General features: G+C 40.5%; 1 protein-coding gene across 1 annotated transcript in view; it reads left to right on the top strand.

The window, feature by feature from the left end:
* Positions 1-24,129, top strand: part of gra (granulito) — a 98,232-nt gene extending 74,103 nt beyond the window's left edge. The window contains exon 7 of the mRNA XM_073052685.1: positions 23,105-24,129. Within this exon, the coding sequence (XP_072908786.1) occupies positions 23,105-23,188 (84 nt within the window). The 3' untranslated portion in view covers positions 23,189-24,129. The remainder of the gene's footprint in view (positions 1-23,104) is intronic.
* Positions 24,130-24,494: the final 365 nt, after the last annotated feature.

Below are 24,494 nucleotides of genomic sequence, written 5' to 3'. Positions count from 1 at the left end.
AAATGGCTGATGTCATCTTCAAAGAGCAGAAAGACAGACTGGCACATGCATGGAAGCCTTGAAGATCATTCAGATAGAAAAAAAAAACAGTAATGTAACTTTAAATGAGATAATAAAAAGTACAAAACATGATGCCTGTGGAGAATCAGTGGAAATCAGGATGCAAGATGGTGTAAATAGTTGTGTAAAATTGGAAATCCATAAGAAACGACGAAAGGAGAAGTTATAAACACAAGAGATTCTGCAGATGCTGGGAAATCCAGAGCAACATACACAAAATGCTGGATGAACTCAGCAGGTCAGACAGTATCTATAGAGAGGATCGGGTCCTGATGATGGGTCTCAGTCTGAAATGTCGACTGTTTATTCCTGTTCGTAAATGCTGCCTGCCCTGTTGAATTTCTCCAGCATTTTGTGAAGGTATAAGATTTTGTGACTGCCTTCATTATTGCAGAGACATGGCTCACCCCTAACACTCCAGACATGGGGCTTCATCTTCCAGTGCATGGACTGGACAACGCACAAGGTAAAGGCAGAGGCAGCAGTTTTTGCTTCATCATTAACTCACTGTAGGGCATGGAGATGATGGTTCTGTCTCATTTCTGCTCCCCTGACCTAGAACATCTAGTAGTCAAGTGTCATCCATTCTATCTGCTGAGTAAACTACTCTGGTTGCAGTGTAGATTCCACTCCTGGCCAATGTCAGGCTGGCACTGGAGAAGCTGAGCATTGTAATCAGCAGTCATGAGATAGTACATCCTGATGCCTTTCTGTTACTTGCAGAGATTTCAACCAAGCCAGCTTGAAGAAGACTCTGACCAAGTACTGGAACCAGAAGAGCCAACACACTGCTACACCACCAAAAATGTTTTCTGTGCCATTTCATTCCCATACTTTCACAAGTCCGATCATCTGGCTGTACTTCTATTCCTGGCAGACAGGCAGAAGTTGAGGACTGTAGCACCAGTAGTACAGACTGAGAAGTTATGGTCCAAGAGAGGTGGAGGAATGTTTACAGGACTGCTTTGAACCAGTGGATTCATCTTCGGATCTGAATGAATATGCCACAGTTGTCACAAACTTCATCAAGACCTGTGTGGATGAGGGTGTACCTTTGAGAATATCGGACATACCCAAACCAGAAGCCATGCATGAACCAGGAGATTCACAGTCTGCTTGGGGTTAGGTCTGCAGCGTTTGAGACTAGTGATCCAAAACTCTACAAGAAGTCCAGGTACCAATTATGGAAGACTATATTAAAAGCAAAATGAGTAATGTTGAGTGAGGTTAGAGATGAAATCAGATGCATGTCAGCTATGGCAGAGATTGCAGGCCGTTACTTCCTGTAAGGTGAAACCTAACATCATAAATGTCTCTGATGCTTCACTCTCCAATGAGCCGAGCACCTTTTATGCATGCTTTGAAAGGGAGAATAAAACTATACCCTTATGAATCCTTGAAGCAGCTAGTTACATTGTGATATCTCAAAGCCAAACATCAGAACATCATTCAAGAAGAGGACACTTGCAAGACGTCAGGCCTTGATGGTGTACCTATCAGGGTACTAAAATCCTGTGCCAACCAACTAGCTGGAGTGTTCAAGGACATCTTCAAATTTTCTCTGCTGCATTTGGAGGTTCCCACCCGCTTCAAAAGAGTGAAAATCATACCAGTGCCCAAGAAGAGCAGGGTGAACTGCCTGAATGACTATCGACCAGTAGCATTCACATCTACTGTACTTAGAGAGGTTGATCATGTCTAGAATCACTCCTGCTTAAGCAAGTACCTGGACCTGCTGCAGTTTGCCTACCACCACAATAGATCTACAGCAGATGCAATCTTACGGGTTCTGCACTTGGCCTTGGACCACCTGGACAACAGTAACACTTATGTTAGCTTGCAGTTTATTGATCATATCTCAGTGTTCAACACCATCATCCCCTCAGTACTAATCAAAAAGCTTCAAAATCTGAGCTTCTGTACTTCTGTCTGTAACTGGATCCTTGACTTCCTCATCGGAACATTGCAGTTAGTGCAGATTGGCAATGATATCTCCTCCTTGCTGACAATCAGCACAAGTGCACCTCAAGGATGCGTACTACTCTATTCTCTCTACACAACTCTGTGGCTAGGGACAACTCAAACACCATCTATAAGTTTATTGATAAAACTCTTGTGAACTTCCTCATTATCATCTGAATATCATACAAGACCATAAGACTGTAAGACTTGGAGCGATGGAGGATGAGACGTGACCTGATAGAGGTGTACAAGATGATGAGAGGCATTGATCTTGTGGATACTCAGAGGCTTTTTTCCAGGGCTGAGATGGCTAGCATGAGAGGGCACAGTTTTAAGGTGCTTGGAAGTAGGTACAGAGGAGATGTCAGGAGTATGTTTTTAACATAGAGAGAGGTGAGTGCGTGGAATGGGCTGCCGGTGATGGTGGTGGAGGTGGATGCGATAGGGTCTTTTAAGAGACTCCTGGATAGGCATTTGGAGCTTAGAAAAATAGAGGGCTATAGGTAATCCTAGGTAATTTCTAAGGTAAGGACATGGTTGGCACGGTTTTGTGAGCCGAACGGCCTGTATTGTGCTGCAGGTTTTCTATGATTCTAAGACGTTGGAGCAATATTAGTCCATTCAGACTATCAAGCCTGCTCTGCCATTTGATCATGGCTGATCAATTTTCCTCTCAACCCTATTCCTCTGCCTTCTCCCTGTAACCTTTCACACCATTACTTATTAAGAAACATCGACCTCCACTTTAAATACACTCAATGACCTGGCCTCCACGGCTGCCTGTGGCAATGAATTCCACAGATTCACCACTCTCTGGCTAAAGAAATTCTTCCTCATCTCCATTCTAAATGAATGTCCCTCTACTCTGAGTTTGTGCTCTTTAGTCCTACACTCCCTCATCAAAGGAAACATCCTCTCTACATTCACTCTAGGCATTTCAACATTCGATAGGTTTCAATGAGATCCCACCCATATTCTTCTAAATTCCAGTGGGTACAGGCTCAGAGCCATCAAATGCACCCCATATGATATGCCTTTCAATCCTGAAATAAGTTTTATGAACCTCATTTAAACCCACTCCAATGTCAGCACATCCTTTCTTAAATAAGGAATGCAAAGCTGCTTACAATACTCCAAGCAAATGCAATGTCAACATTCATTTCAAGAGGACTAGAATATAAAGGCAAGGATATAATGCTCGGGCTTTATAAGGTACTTATTTTGAATTTTCTCTCCATTTAGAAAATAGTCTAGGCTTTTATTCCTCCTACCAAAGTACATGACCATAGACTTCCTGATACTGTATTCCATCTGCCACTTCTTTGCCCATTCTCCTAATCTGTCTAAATCCTTCTGCAGCCTTCCTGATTCCTCAGCACTACCTCTGCCTCTGCCTATCTTCATATCCTCTGCCAGCTTGGTCCACAAAGCCATCAATTCCCTCATCCAAAGAATTGACAATGTAAAATGAAGTGGTCCCAATACCAACCCCAGCAGAAAACCACTAGTTTTCTGTGGTTTCCGTGGCAACCAGTCAGAAAAGTCTCGCTTTATTCTCATTCTTTGCCTCCTGCCTATCAGCCAATGCTCTATCGATGCTAGTGTTATTCCTGTAATATCATGGCTCTAATCTTGCTAAGCAGCCTCGTGTGTGGCATCTTGTTAAAGGCCTTCTGGAAACTGAAGTACACAACATCTACTCATTTCTTTTGTCTATTCTGCTTGTTATTTCCTCAAAGAATTCCAACAGATTTGTCAGGCAAGACTTTAGCTCAACTTTGGCTCATTTTATCGTGTGCCTCCAAGTACCCGAAACTTCATCCTTAAAAATCAACTTCAACTTTTTCCCAATCACAGAGGTCAGGCTAACTGGCTTATAATTTTCATTCTACTGTCTCCCTCCCTTCTTGAAAAGTAGTGACATTTGCAATTTTTCAGTCCTCTGGAACCATGCCAGAACCTAGTGATTTTTGAAAGATCCTAATGCCTCACAATCTCTTAAGGTACCTTTTTCAAAATGATGGGGTGTTATCCATCTGGTCCAGGTGACTTATCTACTTTCAAACCTTTCCGTTACTCAAGCAGCTTCTCCCTTAGTAATAGCAAATGTGCTCACTTCTGACCCCTAACACTCTTGAACATCCAGCATACTGCTAGTGTGTTCCATAATGATGACTGATGAAAACTACTTATTCAGTTTGTCCGCCATTTCCTTGTCTCTCATTATTACCTCTCCAGTGTAATTTTCCAGTGGTTCAATATCTACTCTCGCCTTTCTTTTACTCTGTATATATCTGAAAAAAATGTTTGATATTATTGGCAAGCTTACCTTCATATTGCATCTTTTCTCTTCTTATGGCTTTTTTAGTTACCTTCTGTTGGTTCTTAAAAACTTCCCATATCTCTAACATCTCACTAATTTCTGCTCTATTATATACTGTACTCTCTTTTGCTTTCATGCCGTCTTTGACTCCCTTGTCATCCCTGTTTGCGTCACTCTGCCTTTAGAATACTTCTTCTTTAGGATGTATCTAGCCTGCTCCTTCCAAATTGCTTCCAGAAACTCCAGCTCTGCTGTCAATCCTGCTAATCTCCTTCCAATCAACTTTGGCCAGCTTCCCTCTCATGCCTCAGTAATTCCTTTTACTTCACTGTAATACTGATACATCTGACTTCCATTTTTCCCTCTCAAACTGCAGGGTGAATTCTATCTTAAGATGATCACTGCTCCTGAGGGTTCCTTTACCTTAAGCTCCCTAATCAAATCTGGTTCATTACACTATACCCAATCCAGAATTGCCTTTCCCCTATTGGGCTCAACCACAAGCTGCTCTAAAATGCTATCTCAAAGGCATTCTACAAATTCTCTCTCAGGATCCAAACCAACTAGATTTTCCCAATCTAACCATATATTGGTATCCCCATGACTATCGTAACATCATCCTTTTGACCTGCACTTTTTTATCTCCCAATGTATTTTATAGCGCACAACCCAGCTTTTGGAGGCCTGTAAATAACTCTTATCAGGGTCTTTTCCCCCTTGCAGTTCCTTAAGTCTAACGACAATGAATCTAGAAACATAGAAATATGGAAAACCTACAGCACAATACAGGCCCCTCGGCCCACAAAGCTGTGCCAAACATGTTCCTACCTCAGAACTACCTAGGCTTTACCCATAGCCCTCTATTCTTCTAAGCTCCATGTAGCCATCCAGGAGTCTCTTAAAAGACCCTATCGCTTCTGCCTCCACCACCGCCACTGGTAGCCCATTCCACGCACTCACCACTCTCTGTGTAAAATACTTACCCCTCTGACATCTCCTCTGTACCTACTTCCAAGCACCTTAAAACTAAGTCCTCTTGTGCTAGCCATTTCAGCCCTGGGGAAAAGTCTCTGACTATCCACGTGATCAATGCCTCTCATTATCTTGTACACCTCTATCAGGTCACCTCTCATCCTCCGTCCTCCAAGGAGAAAAGGCCGAGTTCACTCAACCTATTCTCATAAGGCATGCTCCCCAATTCAGGCAACATCGTTGTAAATCTCCTCTGCACACTTTCTCTGGTTTCCACGTCTTTCCTGTAGTGAGGCAACCGGAACTGAGCACAGTACTCCAAGTGGGTCTGACCAGGGTCCTATGTAGCTGCAACATTACCTCTCGCCTCTTAAACTCAATCCCACGATTGATGAAGGCCAATGCACCATATGCCTTCTTAACCACAGAGTCAACCTGCGCAGCAGCTTTGAGTGTCCTATGGACTAGAACCCCAAGATTTGTCTGATCCTCATCTACATCTTCTAGTCCTATGTTACCTCTTTTTAAGGATTTGGTCTCTTTTTTTTAACCAACAGAACCATGGCACTCCCTTTACCTCCCTTTCCTTTTAATACAATGTGTATCTTTGGAAGTTAAGCTCTTTCAAACATGACTCAGTGATCCCCGCAACATTACACTTACCAATCTTGAACAGCGCTACAATCTGCTTATTTCATATACTGTTTGCATTCAAGTATAACATCTTCAGTCCTGTGTTCATCCCTTTTTTGATTTTTGGCCCCCTATACATGGCAACTCATTCCACTCTCTGCAATTTTGCTGTATCATCTGCCTGTCCTTCCTGACAGACTCATTACACACTGCCTCTGCTTGTGTACAGACTGCCCCATCCTCAGCCCTATCACTGTTTACTATTCCCCTGCCAAGTTAGTTTAGACCATTAGACAATAAGCTATAGGAGCAGAAGGTGGCCATTTGATCCATCGAGTCTGCTCCACCATTTCATTATGGCTGATCTAATTCTTCCTCTCTGCCCCAATCTCCTGCCTTCCACCTCCATTTCCCTTCATGCCCTCACTAATCAAGAATCCATCAACCTCTGCCTTAAATATACATAAAGACTTGGCCTCCCCAGCTGCCTATGGCAACAGATTCATCACTCTCTGGCTAAAGAAATTCCTCCTTATCTCGGTTCAGAAGGATGCCCCTCTATTCTGAGACTGTGGTCTTAGACCCTCGCACCACAGGAAACATCCTCTCCACATCCACTCTAAACAAGGTCTTTCACCATGCAATAGGTTTAAATTAGGTCATGGCTCATTCTTCTGAATTCCAGTAAATACAGGCGCTGGGTCATCAAATGCACTTCAAATGACAAGGTGTTTAATCCTGGAATCATTTTCGTGAACCTCCTTTAAACACTCTCCAGTTTCAGCTCATCCTTTCTAAGATAAGGGGCCCAAAACTGCTCACAGTATTCCAAGTGAGGCATCAGCAGTGCTTTATAAAGTCTCAAATTTACATCCTTGATTTTATATTCTAGTCCTCTTGAAATTAATGCCAACATCGCAATTGCATTCCTCAACACAGACTCAACTTGCAAATTAACCTTTAGGGATTCCTGCACAAGAACTCCCAAATCTTTTTGCACTTCAGACTTTTGTATTTTCTCTCCATTTAGAAAATTGTCAACCCTTTCATTTCCTCTACCAAAGTGCATGACCATACATTTCCTGTCACTGTATTCCATCTGCCACTTGGCCCTTCCTCCAAATCTATCTAAGTCCTTCTGAAGCCTCTCTATTTTCTCCAAAACTACCTGTCCCTCCACTTATCTTCATATCATCTGTAAATTTTACTACAAAACCATCAATTCCATCATCCAAATCATTGACATAAAACATAAAAAGTATCAGTTCCAACACAGACCCCTGTGCAACACCACTAGTCATCTGTACCCAACCAGAAAAAGGCTCCCTTTATTCCCACTCTTTGCTCCCTGCCAATCAGTCACTGCTGTGTTCCTGCTAGAATATTTCCTCTAATACCATTAGCTTATAGCTTGTTAAGCAGCCTCATGAGTAGCATCTCCTCAAAGGCCTTCTGAAAATCCAACTACACAACATCCACTGACTCTACTTTGTCTGTCCTGCTTGCTGTTTCTTCAAAGAATTACAACAGATTTGTCAGGCAAGATTTACCCTTGAGGAAACCATGCTGACTATGGCATGTGCCTCCAAGTACCCTGAAACGACATCCTTTACAATCATTTCCAACATCTTCCAAACCACTGAGTCTGACTAATTAGCCTATGATTTCCTTTCTTCTGCCTCTCCCCCTTGAAGAACAGAGTGACATTTGCAATGTTCCAGTCTTCTGGAACCATTCCAGAATCTAGTGATTCTTGAAAGATCACTAATAATGCCTTCACTGTCTTTTCAGCCACCTCTTTCAGAACTCTGGGGTATACAGTATCTGATCCAGCTGACTTACCTACTTTCAGACCTTTCAGTTTCTGAAGAACTTTCTCTCTAGTGAAGGTAACTTCACACTCTTCATGACCCCTGACACCTGGAACTTCCACCATACTGCTAATGTCTTCCACAGAGAAAACTGATGTAAAATACTTATTCAGTTCATCCGCCATTTCCTTGTTCCTTATTACTACCTCTCCAGCACTGTTGTCCAGTGGTCTGATATTCACTGTCACCTCTCTTTTACACTTTATGTATCAGAAGAAACTTCTGGTATCTCTTTAACCTTTCATATTATTGGCTAGCTTGCTTCTTTATCTCCATCTTTACTTCTTAATGACTTTTTTAGTTGACTGCTGTTGGTGTTTAAAAGCTTCCCAATCTTCTAACTTCCCACTAACTTTTGCTCTATTATATGCCCTCTCTTTGGTTTTGACTTCCCTTGTTAGCCATGGTTATGTCATCTTACCTTTAGGATACTTCTTCCTCTATGGGATGTATATAGTCTGTGTTTTCCAAGTTGCTTCCAGAAATCCAGCTATTGCTGCTCTGCCAGCATCCCTGCCAGTATTCTCTTCCAATCAATTCTGGTCTATTCCTCTCTTATACCTCTAATTCCATTTACTCCACTGTAATACTGATACATATGACTTTAACTTCTCCTTATCAAATTTCACGGTGAATTTGATCATATTATGATCACTTGTTCCTAAGGTTTCTTTTACCTTTAACTCTCTAATCAATTTTGGTTCAATGCACAACACCCAATCCAGAATTTCTGATCCACTAGTAGGTTCAACCATGAACTGCTCTAAGAAGCCATCTGGTAGGTATTCTAGAAGTACCCCCTCTTGGAATCCTACACCAACCTGATTTTCCCAATCTACCTGCATATTGAAATCCCCCTTGACTGTTGTAACATTGCCCTTTTGACATGCATTTTCTATCTCCCATTGTAACTTGTAGATCATATTCTTACTACTGTTTAAGGGTCTTTATACATCTCCCATCAGGGTCTTTCTATCCATGCAGTTCCTTAGCCTAATCCACAACAATTCAACACCTTACAACCCTATGTCACCTCTTTCTAATAACTTAATTTCATTTTTTACCAACAAAGCCACACCAACTGTTCTTCCTTCTTGCATATCCTTTTGATACAACATGTGTCCTTGGACATTAAGCTTCCAGCTATAATCTTCTTTCATCCATGACTTACCAATCTGTAACAGTACTACACGTTCATTGACCTTATTCTGTCTCGTGCACACATTCAAATATAACACCTTTAGTCCTATGTTCATCCTTTTTGATTTTGTCTGCCATTTACATTGGAACTCCTGTTGACTGCAATTTTGCCCTTTCATCAGCATCTCCTTGCTAGGAGTCTCACTACACATATCCTCTGTTTGTAAACCAACTAACTCATCTTCAACACTATCAGCCCAGTTTCCATCCTCTGCCGAATTAGTTTAAACCCACCCGAACAACTCTAGCCAACCTGCCCACAAAGATATTGGATCTCCTTGGATTCAAGTGTAACCTGTCCGTTTTGTACAGGTCATACCTTCCCTAGAAGAGATCCCAATCATCCATAAATCTGAACCCCTGCTCCCTGCACCAGTTCCTCAGCCACACATTCACCTGCCAAATTATCCTATTCTTACCCTCACTGGCATGTGGTACAGGCAGCAATCCAGAGATTACTACACTGGAGGTCCTGTTTCTCAGCTTTCTACCTAGCTCCCTAGAAGCTCTCTTCAGGACCTCCTCACCTTGTCTACCTATGTCATTGGTGCCAATATGAACCAAGACCTCTGGCCTCACAGAACATCTCCTCTGTTCCTTTGACTAAGGAATCTCCTATTTACATTACAGTCCTCTTCACTTCTCTGCTCTTCTGAGCCATAGCACCAGACTCAGCGCCAGAGACATGGACACCGTGGCTCCTCTATTATTGAGGGGAATGGCCACAGGTGTACTCTGAACTGGCTATGTATTTCCCCTCCTCCTCCTGATAGTCACCCAGTTATGTGTCTCCTACAAGCTAGGGGTAACTACCTCCCTGTAGCTCCTATCTATCACCTCCAGATTCTCCTATATGAGTTGAAGGTCATTGAGCTGCAGCTCCAGTTTGTTAATATATTCACTCAGGAGCTACAGCTTGGTGCACCTGCTGCGGATATTTTTATCTAGGAGTCTGGAGATCTCCCAGACTTCCCACTTCCCACATAGTTTAAAGCTTTCCTAACAGTTTTAGCAAACCTGGTCCCAGGATAAATAAGATAAATTGGCAGATGAATGCCTGGCTGAGAAAGTGTTACAAGCGGCAGGTTTTCAAATTTATGCATCACTGTACCAAGACTTCTGGCTGTTCACCCTCATTCTTTAGAGCCTTCCTTGACCCTTGCACCTGGGAGGCAATCTATCATCCTGGTGTCTATCACATCCATAGAATCTCGTGGGAGGCAATCTATCACCTGAGAGGCAATCTATCATCCAGGTGTCTATCACATCCATAGAATCTCGTGTCTACTCCTCTAACTATGGAATACCCTATCACTACCGTAAACCTCTTCTCTCCCCTTCTGTTCTGAACTCAGTGCCCGAGATCCAATTGTAGAGGCTTCCCCCGGTACATTGTCTGCCGCAACGGTATCCAAAGTGGTATACTTACTATTTAGGGGAATGACCACAGGAGTACTCCACACTGGTTGCCCATTTCCTTTCCCTCTGCTTACAGTTATCCAGGTAACTGCCTCCTGCAACTTAGAGGTGACCACCTCCCTGTGGCTCCTATCTCCAGTATCCTGCAGGATCCAGATTACATTGACCTGCTGCTCCAGTTCCATAACACCTTCTCTATTCAGTAATGATACAACCATTCAGGGCATTTTCCACATGCACATGTAGAATTTTGCTGGAGTTTTGACTGGATATCAATTCTTCACAAACTCCTAATGAGAATTATCTGCCTATGTGCCTTCACTATAATTGCATCTTCCTGTAAGATAGTAGCGGGGTTAATCGCAACAACTTCTACTGGTGTTATTGTCCTTTTTAAACATATGTTTTACAATCTCAAGACCCTGCTGAATATTAAGAAGTGGAGGAATGGGTTAGTAAATTTGCTGATGACTCAAAAGTTGGGGGTATTGTGGATTGTGTGGAGGGCTGTCAGAGGTTACAACGGGACATCGAAAAGGATGCAAAACTGGGCTGAGAAGTGGCAGATGGAGTTCAACCCAGAGAAGTGTGAAGTGGTTCATTTTGGTAGGTCAAATATGATGGTAGAATATAATATTAATGGTAAGACTCTTGGCAGTGTGGAGGATCAGAGGGATCTTGGGGTCCAAGTCCATAGGACACTCAAAGATGCTGTGCAGGTTGTGCACTGTATTCATCAACCATGAGATTGAGTTCAAGAGTTGAGAGGTAATGTTACAGTTTTATAGGACCCCACTTAGAGTACTATGCTCAGTTTTGGTCACCTCACTACAGGAAGGATGTGGAAACTACAGAAAGGGTGCGGAGGTGATTTACAAGGATGCTGCCTGGATTGTGGAGCATGCCTTACAAGGATAGGTTGAGTGAACTTGGCCTTTTCCCCTTGAAGTGATGGAGGATGAGAAGTGACCTGATAGAGGTGACAAGATGAAGAGAGGCATTGATCGTGTGGATACTCAGAGGCTTTTTCCCAGGGCTGAAATGGCTAAGACAAGAGGGCATAGTTTTAAGGTGCTTGGAAGTAAGTACAGAGGAGGTGTAAGAGGTGTTTTTTTTACGCAGAGAGTGGTGAGTGCATGAAATGGGCTGCCAGCAACAGTGGTGGAGGTGGATACAATAGGGTCTTTTAAGAGACTCTTGGATAGGTACATGGAGGTTAGAAAACTAGAGGGCTATGGGTAAACCTAGGTAATTTCTAAAGTGAGTACATGTTTGCCACAGCATTATGGTCTGAAGGGCCTCTATTGTGCTGTAGGTTTTCTATGTTTATCTATGTTTCTGTGCATCATTTTCCAGTGGTCCAATATCAACTCTTGTCTCCCTTTTACTCTTTATATAACTGATATCCTGCTTTATATTAATGGCTAGTTGGCACTCATATTTCATCTTCTCCCTTCTTGTAACTTTTTAGTTGCCTTTTGTTGGATTTTAAAAGATTCCCAATCATCCAACTTCAAACTCACTTTTGCTGCCTTATATGCCCTTTTCTTGGCTTTTATGCAGTCCTGAACTTCCTTTGTCAGCCATGGTTGCCTACCCCTGCCATTTGAGAACTTTTTTATCTGTGGGACATATTTCTCCTGCACCTTGTGAGCTATTCCCAGAAACGTCAGCCACCTCTGCTCTGCTGTCATCCCTACCAGTATCCTCCTCCAATCCACCTGTGGAAGCTCCACTCTAATGCCTCTGTAATTCCCTTCATTCTGATGCGATACTGATACATCTGACCTATGCTTCTCCCTCTCAAATTGCAGTTTGAATTCAATCATATTATGAACACTGCCTCCTAAGCGTTCCTTTATGATAAGATCCTATGAATTTGATTTCAATTTTTTACCACCAGAGCCACTCCAACCCCTCTGCCTACTTGTCTGCCCTTTCAAATCAATGTCTATCCTTAGAAGTTAACCTTTCAACTATGATCATTCTTTCAACCACAGCGCAGTGATTTCCATGTTATACCTAACAATCTCCCAAACCCAATATAAAAGCCAAAGAGAGGGCATATGATAGAGGAAAAATTAATGGGAAATTAGAGGATTGGGAAGCTTTTACAAACTAAAAAATGTTATTAAGAATGTAAAGATGGAAACCAAAAGTAAGCTAGCCTATGATATTAAAGAGGATACCAAAAGTTTCTTCTGATAAATAAAGTGTAAGTAAGAGACAAGAGTAGATATCAGGCTGCTGGAAAACGATGCTGGAGAGGTACTAATGGGGGACAAGAAAATGGCATATGAACTGAAAAAGCATTTTGCATCAGTCTTCACCATGGAAGACACAAGTAGTATGTTGGAAGTTCCAGGTGTCAGGGGTTATGAAGTATGTGAAGTTACCATTACTAGAGAGAAGTTTCTTGTGAAACTGAAAGGTCTGAAAGTAGATAAATCACCTGGACCAGATGGTATACACACCACGGTTCTGATTGAGGTGGCAGAAGAGACTGTGGAGGCACTAGTAAAGATTTCTCAAGAATCACTAGCTTCTGGAATGGTTCCTGAAGACTGAAAAATTGCAATTGTCATTCCACTCTTCAAGGAGGGAGAGTGGCAGAAGAAAGGAAACTATAGGCCAGTGGGTCTGACTGCAATGGTTAGGAAGATGTTGGAATCGATTATTAAGGATGAATTCTCATGGTATTTGGAGGCACATGATCGAATAGGCTGTAGTCAGCATATTTTTCTCAAGGGAAAATCTTTCCTGACAAATCTGTTGGAATTCTTTGAAGAAACAATAAGCAGGATAGAATAAGGAGAACTGGGTGATGATCTATACTTGGATTTTCAGAAGGTTTTTGACAAGGTGCCACACATGAGGCTGCTTAACAAGCTATGTGCCCATGGTATTACAGGAAAGATCCTCACATGGATAAAGCAGTGCCTGATCGACAGGAGGCAAAGAGTGGAAATAAATGGGACCTTTGCTGGTTGGCTACCGGTGACTAGTGGTGTTCCACAGAGCTCTGTGTTAGGACTGATTTTTCATACATTATATGTCAATGATTTGGATGATTGAATTGATGGCTTTGTTGCAAAGTTTGCTTACAATATGAAGATAAGTGCAGGGGTAGGTCATTTTAAGGAAGTAGAGAGGCTACAGAAGGACTTAGACAGATTAGGAGAATGGCCAAAGAAATGGCAAATAGAATATAGTGTTGGGTAATGTATGGTCATGCACTTTGGTAGAATAAATGAAAAGGATGAATATTTTATATATGGTGAGAAAATGCAAAAACACAAGGTGCAACAGTGGCTTAGGAGTCCTTGTGCAGGATTCCCTAAAGGTTAATTTGTAGGTTGAGTTTGTGGTGAGGAAGGCAAATGCGATGCTAACATTCATTTCAAGAGGACTAGAATATAAAAACAAGGATGTCATGTTGAGACTTTCTAAAGCACTGTTGAGGCCTCAGTTGGAGCATTGTGAGCAGCTTTGGGCTCTTTATCTTAGAAAGGTTGTGCTAAAAATGGAGAGGGCTCAAAGAACCTTCATGAAAATGATTCCAGCATTGAATGCCTTGTCACTTGAACAGCATTTGATGGCTCTAGGCCTGTATTCACTAGAATTCAGAAGAATGAGGGGTGACCTAATTGAAACCTATTGAAAGACAAAAGGCCTTGATAAGGTGGATGTGGAGAGGATGTTTCCTATGGTGGGAGAGTCTAAGACCAGAGGACACAGCCTCAGAATAGAGGGGTGTCCTTTTAGAAAGAAGATGAGAAGGATATTCTTTAGGCAGAGAGGGGTGAAACTGTGGAATTCTCTGTTACAGCCAGCTGTGGAGGCGAAGTCTTTATGTATATTTTAGGCAGTGGTTGATAGATTCTTGATTAGTCAGGGCATAAAGGAAATGGGGACAAGGCAGGAGATTGGTGCTGAGAGGAAAATTGAATCAGCCACACTTAAATGGCGGAGTAGACATGATGGGCCAAATGGCCTAATCCTACTCCTATATCTTATGGTCTTATGGTCTAATATCTAACTGCACTATAATACCTTATTCCATATACTGTGTGCATTCAAATATAACACTTCAGTCCTGTATTAATCACCCTTTTAAATTTTGCCCCATGTTACTGAATGTTAAATTCTTATCCTTTTAGAAAATACAAACTACATCTACTTGTATATCAACTGCTTCATCCTCTGCCCTATCAGTCCAGTTTCTAACCCCTACCAAATTAGTCTAAACCCTCCCCAACAGCACTAGCAAATTTGTCCACAAGGATATTGGTTTCCCTTGTGTTCAGGTGTAACCCATCCTTTTTGTACAGGTCATACCTTCTCCAGAAGAGATCTCAGCGATCTAGAAATCTGGAATTCTGCCCCTTGAGCCAACTCCTCAGCCACACATTTATCTGCCAGATCATTCTATCCTCACTGGTGTGTGGTACATGCAGAAATCCAGAGATTACTACCTTTGAAGCCCTGCTTTTCAGCTTTTTACCCAACTCCCTATATTCTCTCTTCACAACCTCAGCCATTGTCCTACTTATGACATTTATGCCAATTTGTACCACAACCTCATGCTGTTTACTCTCCTTCTTTAGATCTGAGATGTCCCTGATGCTGGCACCTTTCAGGCATCATACTATCCAAGTGTTCCTTTCAGGTCCACAGAATCTCCAGTTTGATCCTCCCCTATCACAATTGCACTCTTTTCCTTTCCCCTACCCAGGTCTTCCAGCTGCAAATGCATCTTCCTATCATGGTTTGTACAGAGCCGCAGCTGGATGTACCTCGTGCAAATGTAGTAATCAGGGAGACTGGAGGTTTCACATAGTTCCCACATTTAAATGGGGAAAAGGTTCAAACATCAGAAGTGCAGAGGGTCTTAGGAGTCCTTCTGCAAGATTCCCAGAAGGTTCATTTATAGATTGAGTCTTTGGTAAAGAAGGCAAATACAATGTTAGCATTTATTTCAAGGGGAATAGAATATAAAAGCAAGGATGTTCAATAAGGCACTAGTCAGGCCACACTTGCTGTATTATCAGCAGTTTTAGGCCCCTTACCTCAGAAAGGATGAGTTGTTATTGGAGAGAGTCCAGAGGTGATAAAACACGGATGATCCCAGGAATGAAGGGGTTAACATATGAAGAGTATTTGGTAGCTTTGTTCCTGCACTCACTCGAATTTAGAAGAATTTGGGAGAATCCCATTTAAAACTACCAAATGTTGAAATGACTAGTTAGGGTGGAAATGGAGAGGATGTTTAGTCTGCAGGGGGTACCCAGAACTAGAGGGCTCAGCCTCAAAATTGAAGGGCGATCTATTAGACAGAGGCAAGGAGGATTTTTTTTAGCCAGAGAGTGATGAATCTGTGGAATGCTCTGCCACAAACTGTGGTGGATGCCAACTCTGTGGGAATATTTAAGGTGGAAGTTGATAGTTTCCTGACTGGTCAGGGCATCAAAGGATATGGTGAGAAGGCAGGTGTATGGGTTTGAGAGGGATTGGGAATCAGCCATGATGGAATGCTGGAACAGACTTGTTGGGTTGAATGGATTAATTCTGATCCTATGTCTTATGGTCTTATCTCACACGAAGGCATACCACTGACCCTGGACTCATTCTGACAGCACTGGCTATGTACTGATAGACAAAGAAAGAGAGAACATAGAATATAGAAAACCTACAGCACAATACAGGCCCTTCAGCCCATAATGCTGTGCGGAAAATGTACTTATTGATGCACCATCAATAACTCTCTCTGAGACGTAAAGGCGAGATATCGGCTTTTATTGACTGGAAGAGAGAACAAGCAGTGGTTGACCACCATACTACATCCTGGAGACAGAGAGGCCGGGCTCAGACCTCAATCGCCTTTATACCGGGGTCTGTGGGAGGAGCCACAGGAGCAGTCAGCAGGGGGCGTGTCCAGACAGGTATATGTAGTTCACCACACTTACTTTGGAAATTACCTAGGGCTACGCATAGCCTTCTATTTTTCTAAGCTCCATGTACCTATCCAGGAGTCTCTTAAAAGACCCTATCGTATCTGCCTCCACCACCATTGCTGGCAGCCTATTCCATGCACTCACCACTCACCGTGTAAAAAACTTAACCCTGACATCTCCTCTGTACCTACTTCCAAGCACCTTAAAGCTGTGCCCTCTCGTGTTAGCCATTTCAGCCCTGGCAAAAAGCCTCTTACTATCCACATGATCACTGCTTTTCATCATCTTATACACCTCTATCAGGTCATCTCTGATCCTCTGCCACTCCAAGGACAAAAAGCCAAGTTCACTCAACCTATTCTCATAAGGCATGCTCCCCAATCCAGGAACATCCTTGTAAATCTCCTCTGCACCCTTTCTATAGTTTCCACATCCTTCCTTCAGTGAGGTGAATATATAACTATATATGTTATCTATTAACAATGTAATCACAACAATTGTGTAACAATACTATGCATATCCACTATTTTGATATTAATAAAAAGATTGAAAAATAAAGAAAGAGGTGACCTGAACTGAGCACAGTACTCCAAGTGGGGTCTGACCAGGGTCCTATGAAACTGTAACATTACCTCTCGGCTCTTAAACTTAATCTCACAATTGATGAAGGCCAATACGCCATATGCTTTCTTAGCCACACAGTCAACCTGCACAGCAGCTTTGAGTGTCCCATGGACTCAGACTCCAAGATCCCTCTGATCCTCCACACTGCCAAGAATCTTACCATTAGTACTATATTCTGTCATCATATTTGACCTACCAAAATGAACCACTCATACTTATCTGGGTTGAACTCCATCTGCCACTTCTCAGCCCAGTTTTGCATTCTATCAGTGTCCCATTGTAATCTCTGACAGCCCTCCACACTGTCCATAACAACCCCAACCTTTATGTCATCAGCAAATTTTCTAACCCATCTCTCACCTCCTCATCCAGGTCATTTATAAAAATCATGAACAGAAGGGGTCCAAGAACAGATCCCTGAGGTACACCACTGGTCCCCAACCTCCAGGCAGAATATGACCCGTCTACAACCACTCTTTGCCCTCTGTCAGCAAGCCAATTTTGGATCCACAAAGCCAGGTCCCCTTGGATCCCATGCCTCCTTACTTTCTCAATAAGCCTTGCATGGGGAACCTTATCAAATGCCTTGCTGAAATCCATATACACTACATCTACAGCTCTACCTTCATCAACATATTTAGTCACATCCTCAAAAAATTCGATCTGGCTTCTAAGGCACGAATGACCTGCCTTGACAAAGCCATGCTGACAACTCCTATTCATGTTAGGCCTCTCAAAATGTTCATAAATCCTGCCTCTCAAGATCTTTTCCATCAACTTACCAACCACCAAAGTAAGACTCACTGGTCTATAATTTTCTGGGCTATCTCTACTTCTTTTCTTGAATAAGAGAACAACATCTGCAACCGCTCCAATCCTCCGGAACCTCTCCTGTCCCCATTGATGACACAAAGATCATCACCAGAGGCTCAGCAATCTCCTCCCTCGCCTCCCACAGTAGCCTGGGGTACATCTCGTCCGGTCCCAGAGACTTATCCAGCTTGATGCTTTCCAAAAGCTCCAGCACATCCTCTTTCTTAATGTCTCTATGCTGAAGTTTTTCAATCTGCTATAAGTCATGCCTACAATCGCCAAGATCCTTTTCCGTAGTGACTACTGAAGCAAAGTATTCATTAAGTACCTCTTCTATCTCCTCCAGTTCCATAAACAGTTTTCCGCACTTGATTGGTCCTATTCTCTCATGTCTTATCCTCTTGCTCTTCACATAACTCACCAGAAACTTATCTGGAGCCTTTGTCGCTTCTTGCCTAAACCTATTGATCCAAAACCTGAAACTAACTCCTCTAATAATGTCCCAAGCATAAAATGGATGCTCCACTTAAACCTAACTTCTTTTTATTGGCTCTTGCCAAATGTGTAATAGAACACTATGATTGAAGCCTGCAGAAAAATCCCAACAAGCTCTGAGTCCTTTTTAAACTTTGTGTTACCTCACCAACAAACAAGAGCTTGTGATGATTAAGGTCTACCAAAAATTCTCAAAAGACCCCAAGCTCTTTTCAACCCTCATGCTGCCTCACCAACAAGCAACTGCTCATAATGACTGAAACCCACTATAAAGTTCTGAAAGGCCACATGCTCTTTTTAAACCTTATGCTGCATCACCACCATGAGTGCTTGTGATGATTGATGTCTGCCATAAACATGACCTCCCATGCATAAAACCATGCTAACTATTCCTGATTAGGTGTTAAATATGCAATGGTAGAACTTGTCTTTCAGAAATCCCTCAAGTAACTTCCCTACAGCTTACGTCAGGCTTAATGGCCTGTAGTTCCATGGCCTATCCTTGCTACCCCTTTTGAACAATGGAACAACATTAGCTACCTTCTAGTCTTCTGGAACTTCACAGTGACTAACAAGAACCACCACAATTTCTTACATAAGGTCTGGAGTTACACTTGGTCAGGTTTCTTCCTCATAATATGCATATGATCCAAAACCTCACTACTTATTACCCTCATCTCTTTGGCATCATGATAAGTAAACACTGAGAAGATATAGACATGAGAAAGCTCAACCATCTCCTGCGGCTCCACATATAGGTGATGGTCTTTAAGAGGATCTACTCTCCCCCCAGACACCCGTTTACAGTTAATATAACCAAAGAACCTTTTGGGATTATCTTTAACCCTGCTTGCCAAATTCATCTCATACCCTCTTTTTGCCATCCTGATCTCTCTCTTTAGCTTGGTCTACCCCACCTTACTGATCTTATCTTCACACTGTGAATTGCGGACCAATTGATTTCTTTTGCTAGATCCACAAAGGTGCAACTACCAAAAGTAAAGCCTTTGTGAGTATCATAGACATACATGTAATAAAATGATAATACTGCATAGTTATGCACAGAATTGATGCGGACCCTTGTTCAACACCGGTTCAGTAAGCAATTTACTTAATTAGGGTTCAAGTGCTTCATATTGCACTAAAGGAGTATTTTGAAAAGGTAACAAAGAGTTTTGATGTAGGCTTCCAAAATATATTTGATAAGTTTCACTGCTTGTAAGCAAACTGCAGTATATAGAAAAATGGGGACAGTGACAGACAGACATGAAATGAGTCATGAGATGGGAAACAAAAAATGAATTATTTATTGAATTAAAAAGAGATACATGAAAGTAGTAGTGATATACCACTACTTTTCTTTATAGGTACAGTACATAGGATATGATTCGTTTACAAGTATTATTTCAAGACTGGTAGACGTCCTGTATATAATAAGGCACACTGTGATTGAACTGATGTAGACTTAGGCTGATGGAATGAAGGAGCATGCTGCTAATTAAATTTAATATTAATAAATGCAGTGTGTTAAATTGAAAACTGAAGAGAGGTAATATAATTTAATAGCTCTGGTTTGCCAAAAAGTCCAATGATACAAAGGCCAGGAATTTCATGCACGCAAATTTTTGAAGGTGACAATCCACGTTGTAAAAACAACAAAAAATCCTGGGATATGTAAAGACATATAAATCAAGAAAGCCATTTTGAATAATAAATGCTAGTTCAGCTATAAATGGAGTATTGTGTCCAATCTAAGCAGACTACTTTTAAAAGCATGAGAAAGATTGAAGAGATTTATAGTATTAGAATGTTTCACTGATAAAGCACAACAGTTATGTAGAAAGGCTGGAGAGAATGGTAAACATGAGAAATTCTGCAGATGCTGGAAATCCAAAGCAACACACACAAAATGCTGGAGGAGCTCAGCAGGCCAGGCAGCATCTATAGGGAGAAGCGCTGTCGACGTTTTGGGCTGAGACCCTTCGTCAGGAAGAGGGAAGACACCAGATTAACCTCCCCCCCCAAAACCTTTTTATTCTGGCATCTTCCCGTTTCCTTTTCAGTCCTGGAAGGACATAAACACTGTGCTTGTGTCCTTATTGCATTTATATGCCAATTGACTTTAACAGATGGACATGAAAGATGACGGCAAGCAGTTCCGAAGTGGCAATTCTGACAACTGATTCTGACACTGTCTCACTGACCATGATCAAAGTGACAATCTTGTGACCCTGAAAGAGGACAACTGACTTTTGTTCCATGAACTAACATTTGCCTGGGCTAGAATATCAGATAGTCTTTCATTCTGATGGATCACGATGTTTTTTTTACATTGTCAGTTTGGGTTTGGTTAGCAACAAAGAGAACTTGGATAGCAAAGATTCAAGTTTCACCTGCCACACTGGGACAACTGAATTTGTTTGTATTGCAATAACACCGAGACTGAAGATGTCATCTTTGTCTTCCAACGTAAATTCTGCTTTCTTGAAACTGCTTTCATCTTCTTTCCTTAATACTATTTCAACCAGATAGCACAAACTTTACATCTCTCTCACAAAGGGTAATTAATTACAATTAGCCAACATAATTTTTCTGTTGTCCTCCTCTTTCTCAGCCTTTCTGATACACCAGTAATTGTTTTCACCAGTTCCCTTTTATTTATTTGGATTGTCAGCATTTATTCATAATTTTCCTAGAACGAAGGAATTAGTTAAGAATCAACTATATTTGTTCATGGGAAGTCCCAGTCGAAACAGGAATAAAAGGGAGATTTCCTTCCCTGAAAGATACTAGAAGTAGTTTTTATGAAAATCAAGTAGTCACTTCCAGGTGTATTAAGTTATTTGAATTACCTAGCAGTTATGAATTGATTCAATCATGTTTCTAGATCAGAGACACAGAAATGTGGCTTCAGGAAAGTTATGTTTTGTCACTTATCTGTTGTATGTATTTGACAAGTTGTCTTAGTTGCCCAGCATCCCTATTGTTACTAATATTTGTTCTTAATTCCTCAAGAGCTTCAATTTAAAATTTCAGTCTTGAATTTATATCCATTATGACTTAAATTTACTTCCACACTTGCACTTTTCTTTGCAGCTTGCAGATACTTCTTCCTCAAAATCTTCTCATTCTAACAATATGACCAAACAAAAGGTCATTCTTTTCAACTATTTTTATTACTTATTTGCTATAGGACATAGATTATATTTAAAATTGTAGTTGATTTTATATTAAGGAAGTAGAAAACTGTTGAAAATTAGTAAGAATTTAGTAAACAGCATTAAACTACGGAAGACAAACTGAAGCATTTTTTTTCTGACAAAACATCAAATAAAATCTCATTTGTAAGATTACTAGGGACTAGTGAAATAAGCATTTTTCAAAGAGGTTGAAAGAAAGCAATGGTCTAATTAAAAGTGATTATGATAATATAGAATTCAGATATCATTTTTAAATCCCTTTATGAACAGTTATTTTCCAATTATCTTTCTACAACAAAGTGGTAGAGAAGTTCTTCCACTCATAAAGCAATTTGTAAAGAAGCGATAAATGACAAATCTATTTGAAGAGCAAATTACATTTAATTGAAAGAATAATTTATAAATGAGATTTTTATTCAAAGTACTCAATGAAATATTAAAGTTCATGGGAAATTTACTTGATAGTTTGCAAATTTCTGTTTTCTTGCTGACATAGCAGTTAAGGTACATTTTCCTGATGGAATGTATGAGGGGTGATTGATAAATTTGTGGCCTAATGTAGAAGGAGTCAATTTTGGAAAACCTATCAGATTTATTTTTCAACATAGTCCCCTCCTATATTTACACATTTAGTCTAGCGGTTGTGGAGCATATGGATCTTGGACCTCCAGAAAGTGTCCACAGCATGGGGTGATTGATAAGTTCGTGGCCTAAGGAAGAAGGAGATGTTATTAACTTAAAACTTTCTGCATAATCACTCAGAGTTGATCTGCATGTGCATGTAAAAAGAGCTGTATAACTTATCTCCTTCGACCTTAGGCCACAAACTTATCAATCACCCATCTGTGGACTCTTTCTGGAGTTCCAAGATCCGTATGCTCCACGACCACTGGACTAAGTGTGTAAATATAGGAGGGGACTATGTTGAAAAATAAATCTGCTAGGTTTTCTAAAATTGGCTCCTTCTACCTTAGGCCACAAACTTATCAACCACTCCTCGTACTAACTAAATTAATTAGATGAAGAACGTATCTTAAAGATCTCCATCTTGCAAACAGAAGCAGTTGTTACTTCAGCATAACGTAAAACTTCTTGATCATGGATACCCATTCTTTTTTAGGAACTTAACTTTCCAAAAAGGTGAAGAACATATGACTGATATTTTGTCTTAATAAATGTAAGAAAATTTCTGTCCTTGTGTGTACTGAAATATCATCTTGCTAGCAATAACACTTGGATTGGACACTTTAGGTTTAATTTTTTATAAAATTGTCATGGTTCACTGGGCCTTTCATTATTGCTTACGGTATTTTATGAAAAAATGGAAATCAAATAAATGAAATCTACACAGGACTTCTCCAGTTGCCTGATATAAATTCAGATGGAGAATAATAATTTTCTCCAATCATGTTATGTAATGTATTTTTGAGTTGTTTCAACTAAGTATAACATTATTGCCATTTGAAATATTTCACTATGAAAAATCGAATGCAATGGAACATCTTTTAAAATGATAAGTATGGATTGATTTTTACATATTCCTAGATGACAGACTAATTGCCATGCTTTCTTACTTAGAGAGAGAGATTGTATGAAAGTGGACGGGGTTTATGCTTTGCTTACCAAAAGATGGCTACGAATCATCAAGGAATTGCTGGCTGAATGATGGTTGCAAATCAAGTCCTGAACTCGCTTGGAAGGTGCTTATATTCAGTTTAATATTTCTAAACATATCTACTGGACTTTTGGATCTTTATGGGAAGAACCCATCCAACTTTTCTCAACAGCTAGAAGATTTTTACAGTGATGAGGTTCATGATTAATTTCTTTGATTCTAATTAATCAAGATGTTGAAGTACCACATTTGTAAAGCAGCACTTTTGGTAGAGTTTGTGCACTTGAAATAAATTGAAAATGGGTTAACAAAGAACTTTTTAATGTAGCAAATGCAATTTATAGAAATGTGTGTCTATAGTATATTACTATTCTAATTCTCTTTTGAGATATAGCTGTTGGACAGAACCATTCCACATTTTGGAAATAATCAAGATAATCAAGGTCATGCATAACAATTTTGTTACTTAAAATACAACATAATATTACTCTTTCTACTTCAATCCCAAACATTTAAAATATACAATTATGAGTGATTCCTTTTACCTACAATGTTTATTATCTAGGAATGTAAAAAAAAGTGAATTTTATACCTCTAACAGGGCCATACTTCTTTGATGTTATTCTTTATGTACATGATAGGATGACCTCAGTTACCCAATGACAAGAATAGTAGCCAAAATTCCTTTAAAAAATATTAAAGAGTTATGCTATTTTGTCCTTCCTGTGCTACAGATGCTGCTTCCCGATTAGTTCAGTTATTTTCTTACAAGAGGTTTATCAGAGAACTACTGGGAGATATTTTCTGTAGCCATTTTTATGGAATGTTTGGATTGGAAACATGTAAGACCTAGTGTATTTCACATTTGTGGATTGGAAGATAGATCATCATCCTTTATATATGTAAGCTAATTTTGTAATAAGAAATTTGAATATATAAAATAAGCATGGAGACCCAAAGAACAGATAGGCATGAAAAGATCCAAATAAAAGTCTGCATCTGCTGATACTTGCAATATAGTCTCTTTAACACCTGTGCCTCTGAGATCATATCTAGATAGCAAGTAATAGCACATTCAATATGGAATCTAGAAATCAATGTCAAGGTTTATGTAACACCGCAATGCATTATTCTCCCAAGTTAATCTTCCATTGTTTTCAACCTACAGAATATGTGGTAAATAGGAAAAAGTGATAATAGGCATTGGTGTTTCAAATTGATTACTAATTGATTTCTAATGGCTTAGAACACATGAATTTTTTAGGCTTAATTCAATGAAGTGTGACATATTTGCATCAAGGATTTTAAACTTTTGAGTTCATAGATTGAAATATGATGCTATGTGGTTTATGA

The sequence above is a fragment of the Hemitrygon akajei genome, chromosome 1, assembly GCF_048418815.1.
Source record: "Hemitrygon akajei chromosome 1, sHemAka1.3, whole genome shotgun sequence".
NCBI classification, from domain to species: Eukaryota; Metazoa; Chordata; class Chondrichthyes; order Myliobatiformes; family Dasyatidae; genus Hemitrygon; species Hemitrygon akajei.
This window is presented reverse-complemented; position numbering and strand designations above follow the sequence as displayed.